The sequence below is a fragment of the Aplysia californica genome, unplaced genomic scaffold, assembly GCF_000002075.1.
Source record: "Aplysia californica isolate F4 #8 unplaced genomic scaffold, AplCal3.0 scaffold00014, whole genome shotgun sequence".
NCBI lineage: Eukaryota > Metazoa > Mollusca > Gastropoda > Aplysiida > Aplysiidae > Aplysia > Aplysia californica.
The window spans coordinates 1,854,160-1,861,421 of record NW_004797284.1 but is presented as its reverse complement, the minus strand read 5'-3'; the positions used below and the strand labels follow the sequence as shown (position 1 = coordinate 1,861,421).

The 7,262-nt window shown below is 45.9% G+C and overlaps 1 protein-coding gene across 1 annotated transcript in view; it reads right to left on the bottom strand.

The window, feature by feature from the left end:
- The window catches only part of LOC101855538 (large proline-rich protein BAG6), a gene marked incomplete in the record, with an annotated part of 36,550 nt that overhangs the window by 4,594 nt on the left and 24,694 nt on the right, over positions 1–7,262 (bottom strand). The window contains 5 exon segments of the mRNA XM_035970914.1: positions 15–144; positions 1,978–2,083; positions 2,805–3,031; positions 4,044–4,137; positions 6,373–6,674. Of these exon segments, the coding sequence (XP_035826807.1) occupies positions 15–144; positions 1,978–2,083; positions 2,805–3,031; positions 4,044–4,137; positions 6,373–6,674 (859 nt within the window).

Here is a 7,262-nt window from a genome sequence, read left to right as displayed (position 1 = left end):
CTGACAGACTCACTATATAGGCTTGTAGCATGTTAGAGAAGCCTGCCTGTCCGTCGCGGATACAGTAGACACACAGAGCTATCAGCTCCGCCATCATGGTCATCCACAGGCCGTACAGACCACTGCCAAACTCTGCCTCGCTCGCTGGGGGGAGGAGGAGGGGAGGGGGAAGAAACATATCGATTGTTTTTGTATTTTAGTAAGAGTTTTTGTTTAGTAGAGGTTTTACGGCGCTCGCAACTGCATAAGGTCATATGAGTGCCAGAAGATTAGAGGTGTTACAAGCGAGTAACAAACATAAAAAAGAAGGAGGGGAGATAAGGACGATAGATGTTTGATAGGAAAGAAGAAGCAAACCACACCAGAGCACCCGCCAACCACCCACAGTAAGAGTTTTACCACACTTGCAACACAATAAAGTCAAAAAGTGCCGAAGAGGAGAGGTATTACAAGAGAGTAACAACCAGAAAAAGAAGGAGGAGAGATAAGGATAATTGATGCTTAGTGGCAGAGAAGAAGCAAACCACACCAGAGCAGCCGCCACTCACCGCCAAACCCATGTACTGGCTGTCAGATTGTTCCAGACAAAGTTACAAGAACAAACTGCTACAAAGCAAAGAGAATTCATTTTCTTTTTGCGTGTTGGACTTCGTTAAATAAAACCAGGTAATGTTCATTCACACCAGTTAGCTTAAACCCTACAGAAAGCAAAGTTTGTTTATTGCAGGCATAGTCCATACACACAAAGTAATGTTTATCATCACAAGACAGTTTTGTTAAAAAAAAAAAAATTTTTTAAAATGAGGCATAACATTTATATGTCAATAAAGAAGATTTTGTTCGCAAGGAGAAATGTTAACTAACTCTGAATATCTTCTGAACCAGACAGAAATATTAGCTCTGAACGAAACAGAAGTGTAAGTTTATTCACTATGAGAGATATCAGTTGTGAGCGAGACAAAAGTCTCTGAGATATGTCCGTTCCGTGTGAGCCCCACGACAGACTGAGCACCGTCGTGGGGAGGAAACAGGAACTGCAGCCTGGCGGCCATTATTGTCGGGCGAGGCTTAAAAACGCTACCCAGACTCCGCACCGATAGCGGCTTCTGATCTCACCCAGTCTGTGTGGACACGGATATAAGGGACATCCTACGCAGCATGTAACATATTCTTTCACAGAGCTACCATATGAGAACATTTGGGTACCCAGCTATAGACACCAAAACATCTTATCAGTTAGTGTTTGCGCGCTTAATCAGCTACTTGCACTGTATGCTTCTCGGGAAACTGAGAATGATTCACAGTGTTCTATGGTCTGCTGGGGTAATAATATAGTTTATAAAGTGCATAGAGCTTGCTGTTGAACAGGGATATGTTTTATACTAATGGTATTTATTATTATAATCATCATTATTTGGAAGGGAATAAGATCATGTAGTAATGCTAATTATACGATATCATTAATCAGCAAAAAGACATGATGACTCATAAAAAAAAAAAAGAACTTTCCTACTTCTGACCTAAAATCATGAAGGGAACATTAGAGGAGGATGCATGTTTTACTTTTAGTAAAAGTTTTACGGCACTTGCAACACAAAATGGGTCATGTACGTGACACAGATAAGAAGCGTAACTAGAGAGTAACATACAAAGACGAGAAGGAAGAGAGACGAAGACGGAGGAGAGATAGAGACGACAGATGTTTGAGAGGAACGAAGGAGGAGAGATAAGGACGACAGATGTTTGAGAGGAACAAAGGAGGAGAGATAAGGACGACAGATGTTTGAGAGGAACGAAGGAGGAGAGATAAGGACGACAGATGTTTGACAGGAAGAAAGGAGCAGACAACACCAGAATTCTCTCTACCTGCGCAGTCTGAGTGGACGAAGGAGAGATAAGGACGAGGAAGGAGGAGAGATAAGAACGACAGACAGATGTTTGACAGGAAACAGCACACCTCGCTAGTATTCTCACTACCTGCGCGGTCCGAGTGGATGAAGGAGAGGATGATCCTGAGATGGTGCTGCAGACCCTCCCTCAGCGATCCCTCCATGTCCACGCCAGCCCTCACCTCCACCAGACGCTGTCACGGGACATCATCACATGCGACATCATCACACACAACGGGCGGCCACGGGTCACACGAGGGAGGACATTTGGGGATCAGACAGAGGACAAGATTACGTAAATTTTATTGATCCACAAGGAAAATATAATATTTTGGATGGATGTACCGAAACGTCAGAGTACAAAGATTCAGCATCAACGCAGAAATGCTCACATCACGTTCATGTTCAAAGAAACACATACAGCGATGCACAATTGTGTTTTGGTTGGAGTGTGAACCCATCATCTATCCACAATGTCTGGATTTATCTGGAAAATAGACACCTCTGAATCCTCCCCCCCCCCCCCCCCAAAAAAAAAAAATCAACAACCCCAACACAATCCAAAAACAAATCAACAAACAAACAACTCCCCCCCACACACACATGTGGAGCATGATCAATTACAAGAAGGATGAAACAGACAAATTGTGTTTTGGTTGGGCCGTAAACCCATCAACTACCCTCCATGTCCGGATTTATCTGAAAAATAGGCACCTCTGCACACCCCCCCCCCCCCCAAAAAAAAACAACACACAACAAAAACCGACATTAAAACCACAACCCAAAAACAAATCAACAAAAAAAACCCAAACCCGACTAGCCCCCCCCCCCCCTTTCCCAAAAACCCCCAAAACAAATCAGCCCCAATCTAACACCCCCCCCCAATGCCCAGCCAGCCGTGTCCCCAGAACTCACCACAATCTGCTGTATCTGCGGCCTCATGTCGTCCACGGAGGTTTGAACCAGCCGCTCCACAGAGCCCAGCTGAGCCACGTGGTCGGCCACGAAGCGGCGCAGGTGAGGCCTCAGACGACCCAGGACCTGCGCGTTGCCCATGATGAGGGAGAGCAGGTCGGAGAGGTGAACGTGGGGGGCCAGTGTCTCTAGCAGGGATACCAGTACACCTGAATCACTGGAGCTTTCTGATGGGGGAGGAAAGAGAGAAATATGGATGGATGGTGGAATGGAGAGATGGGGGGGATGGCGGAAGAGAGAGATGGAGGGAAGGAGAGATGGAGGGATGAAGAGATGGTGGAATGGAGAGATGGAGAGATGGAGGGATGGAGTGATGGTGGAATGGAGAGATGAAGAGAAGGAGAGATGGAGGGATGGTGGAATGGAGAGATGGAAGGATGGAGAGATGGAGGGATGGAGAGATGGAGGGATGGTGGAATGGAGAGATGGAGGGATGGAGAGATGGAGAGAGGAGGTCAGACAAGTGCACATGGGGGGCCAGTGTCTCTAGCAGGGATACCAGTACACCCGACTCACTGGTGCTTTCTGATGGGGGAGGAAAGAGAGAGAGATGGAGGGATGGAGGGAGAGGAAGTCGGAGAGATGGAGAGATGAGGGAGAGATGGAGGGATGGAGAGATGAGGGAGAGATGGAGGGATGGAGAGATGGAGGGATGAGGGAGAAGAGGTCGGAGAGGTGCACATAAGGGGCCCAACTCCCCGGAGCTCTCTGAGAGTAAAAGTTTTACATCACTTGCAACACAATAAGGTCATGTAAGTGCCGAAGATTAGGGGTATTACTAGATATTAACGCACAAATAAAAAAAGGAGGAGAGATAAGGACGACTGATGTTGGATAAGAAGTAGGAGCAAACCACACGAGAGCACCCATCAACCACCCACAAAGGGGGAGAGATAAGGACGACTGATGTTGGATAAGAAGGAGCAAGCTACACCAGAGCACCCACCAACCACCCACAAAGGAGGGGAGATAAGGACAACTGATGTTGGAAAAGAAGTAGGAGCAAGTTACACCAGAGCACCCACCAACCACCCACAAAGGGGGAGAGATAAGGACGACTGATGTTGGAAAAGAAGTAGGAGCAAACCACACGGGACCCACCCACCAATCACCCACGACATCTTAAGTGGAACAGAGCTACAGAAAGAGGTATATGTGTGTGTACGTGACAACCCTCACCCTGCCCCGAAGCCTCCCGGAACTGTGTGAACAGATCTGCCAGTGTGCCCGTCGTCGAACCCGAGACCCCTCCGGAGCCTTGCATCATCGGGCCCTGAGTCACATGGGAGGGGGGAGGAAAAAGGGAGAGGGGGAGGGAGGAGGGAGAGGGGGAGGGGAGGAGAGAACAAAAGACAAGTAAGTTAATGTTTTTCACATTTTCACAGCAATAATACATACAGCGTTTATGCTGCGCATTTCCATTTTTAAAAAAGTGCATTACGGCTAAAGAAACATCACATTTTAGAATTACAGAGTTGCACGTTTCCATTTTCTGAATGTGCTTTAGGGCTAAAGAAATAGGTGAGGAGGCAGCGTGGTGGAATCAGGCTCTCGTCAAAATAATCAAAGAGAAGAAGAAACTTGCATTTTTACGCCGGTTTGTGAATTTTTATTACATTTTTGTTTTTTGGCTCAACACCTTTCATGCCTATTATAGAACTCATTTCTGTGTGGATTTTTCTGAAAAAAGTTGATTAAAGGCACAAAAAATGTAAATTTTCAGTTACCACTGACTCTTAAGCTAAGGAAGTAACTAATCTTTGGTGGCCATTTTTTCACCTCTAAAAACAGGTGACCCCCACCTCCTTCAGTCGCAAATATCTCGACTTGTATTCAAGATAAATGGATATCTTTTTCATCCAAATAAAGACAAGTGAACAAGTTTTAAGATGATACCAATAACTCTACATGCCCAAAAATTGACGAGCGCCTAATTCTACCACGCTGCCTCACATATCACATTTTAGAATTATAGTACAAACTGCCTAAGACAGCCACCCAGTGCTGTGAAGAAAAGGGGTTGTCTCAGACAATGTCATTATAATGTTTTAACAAAAAAGCAATGGAGGAAATAGGAAGTGGCTGCTTGTACAGGTGATTGTCTCATACATACAGATGGTCCGTGAAACAGGCTCAAAAACAAACGATTCACAGTAAGAGCCAACTTATTGAGTAGCTTTTTAAAGTTTTAGTAGAGGTTTTACGGCGCTCGCAACTGCATAAGGTCATATGAGTGCCAGAAGATTAGGGGTGTTGCAAGAGAGTAACAAACATAAAAAGAAAAAGGGGAGACAAGGACCATAGATGTTTTATAGGAAGGAAGAAGCAAACCACACAAGAGCACCCACCAACCACCCACATTGAGTAGCCTGCACAGTGACTGTCATATACTGCTGTAAAACAGAGAGGCCAACTGGGTACCGATAAAAAACCTGAGATTTTCAAACATTGTGGAAACATGTGCCTTGTGGGGACGAATTTACGGATATTATTATCCAATACATTTTACATAGTGACTATCGTTATATAAAGTGCAATGTCGTATGCACAAAGAGATCAGCATGTAGGTAAATGCGTACAGCCTTAGAGAAAACACAAACTGTTTTTCGTTTTAGTAGAGCTCACAACTGAATAAGGTCATATGAGCCCCAGAAGATTAGAGGTGTTACAAGAGAGTAACAAACATAAAAAAGAAGAAGGGGAGATAAGGATGATAGATGTTTGATAGGAAAGAAGAAGCAAACCACACCAGAGCACCCGCCAACCACCAACAAACAAACACTGTGGGCAAAGTCTAGATATTTATGAAAATCCAGGTTCCCAGATTTATTAAAAAAATTGGTACCTTTGTGCATGGGAAAAAAAGGCAAGAGGGACAAATGTAAAACTGAGGAAAAGTAAGAGTACAATCAACCAGTAGCACCCTCCAACCACCCGCTATTTGGAAGTGTGGGATCCCTTAAACACCTTCACAGTGAAGTGAAACGACAAACATAAAACTGAGGAAGAGTAGAAGTGCAATCAACCAGTAGCACCCCCCAGCCACCCGCTATTTAGAAGAGTGGGGATCCCTCTAACAACCGCTGACAGACAGATGAGAAATGACAACCCAGCTGTCGTACCATGAAGACCGTAAGAGACTACGATTAACCAGTAGCACCCTCCAGCCACCCGTTATTCAGAAGTAGAAGAGTGGGATCCCTCTAACAACCCCAGACAGACAGACGAGAAACGACTAACATAAAACTGAGGAACTTTACTTTTACTTTACTTTTCCGATCCAGCGGCCATTTGGGTTCTAGCCCTTCGGTCTAAAACTGAGGAAAAGTTAAGACTACAATCAACCAGTAGCACCCTCCAGCCACCCATCATTTAGAAGAGTGGGGATCCCTCTTAGTTTCATATGGGGTTTTACAGCGCTCGCAACTGCATAAGGTCCTAAGGATCCCTCTAACAACCGCGGACAGACTGACGAGAAGCGACAACAACCGCGGACAGACTGACGTACCATGAAGCCCGTGAGAAGGGAGCCAATGTCCAGCGACATGGGAGCCCCGGGGGACATAGTCGGCGCGCCGCCCGCACCCTGCGGGGACATCAGACTAGCCAGCATCTCCATCGGGTTGATGGGAGGCCGCGGCGGCTGTTGTTGTGACGGTGGTGGTTGTTGCGGTGCGGCCTGGGACGACCTTGACCTCTCCACCTCCTGCTGGGCCGCGGTGGCTGCTGCGGAGGTTGTGGTTGCTGTCGTTGCGCCCTGCGGTGGGTGGCCAGGGGTGGTCACTCTGATGTTGCCGTTGTTCATGGCCGCTGTCAAGGGGAGACCAACATTTTTTTAAATGTCTTTTTTTTTTTATGCCCCCAATCTACAAAATTTAGAGCATTCAGGAGGTTTTCTTTTTTTTAGCTTTAGTACAGGTCCATGTTTTTTATGCCCCAATCTACAAAATTTAGAGCATTCAGGTGGTTTTCTTTTTTTTTTAGCTTTAGTAGAGGTCCATGTTTTTTACGCCCCCAATCTACAAAATTTAGAACATTTAGGAGGTGGGCTTCCCACCCTCCCTGTCAGGACCGACCCGGGCCGAGAGGGAAACATCGCAGAACAAAGCCTGAGATAATCAGTTCAGTAACAATTATTTTCTCCCAACACCGGAATCAAACTCCGGTCTTCTCTGCACGACAACAAAGTGCCTAACCGCTACACCACAGACGCAGGTGAGAAGGGAGAGGAAAACTGGAGTTGTATGAGCCACGGATGATGTTTCTGGCTTAAAGCACGTGTTGTAAGACGAAACATAGGAAACTATCGGTTTACCACCCCTTGAAGATCTGCCAACCCCTCAATGGCCAAAAATAGAAGTTTTCCACAGAATCCTCCAAAAAAACTGTTGGGTTTGG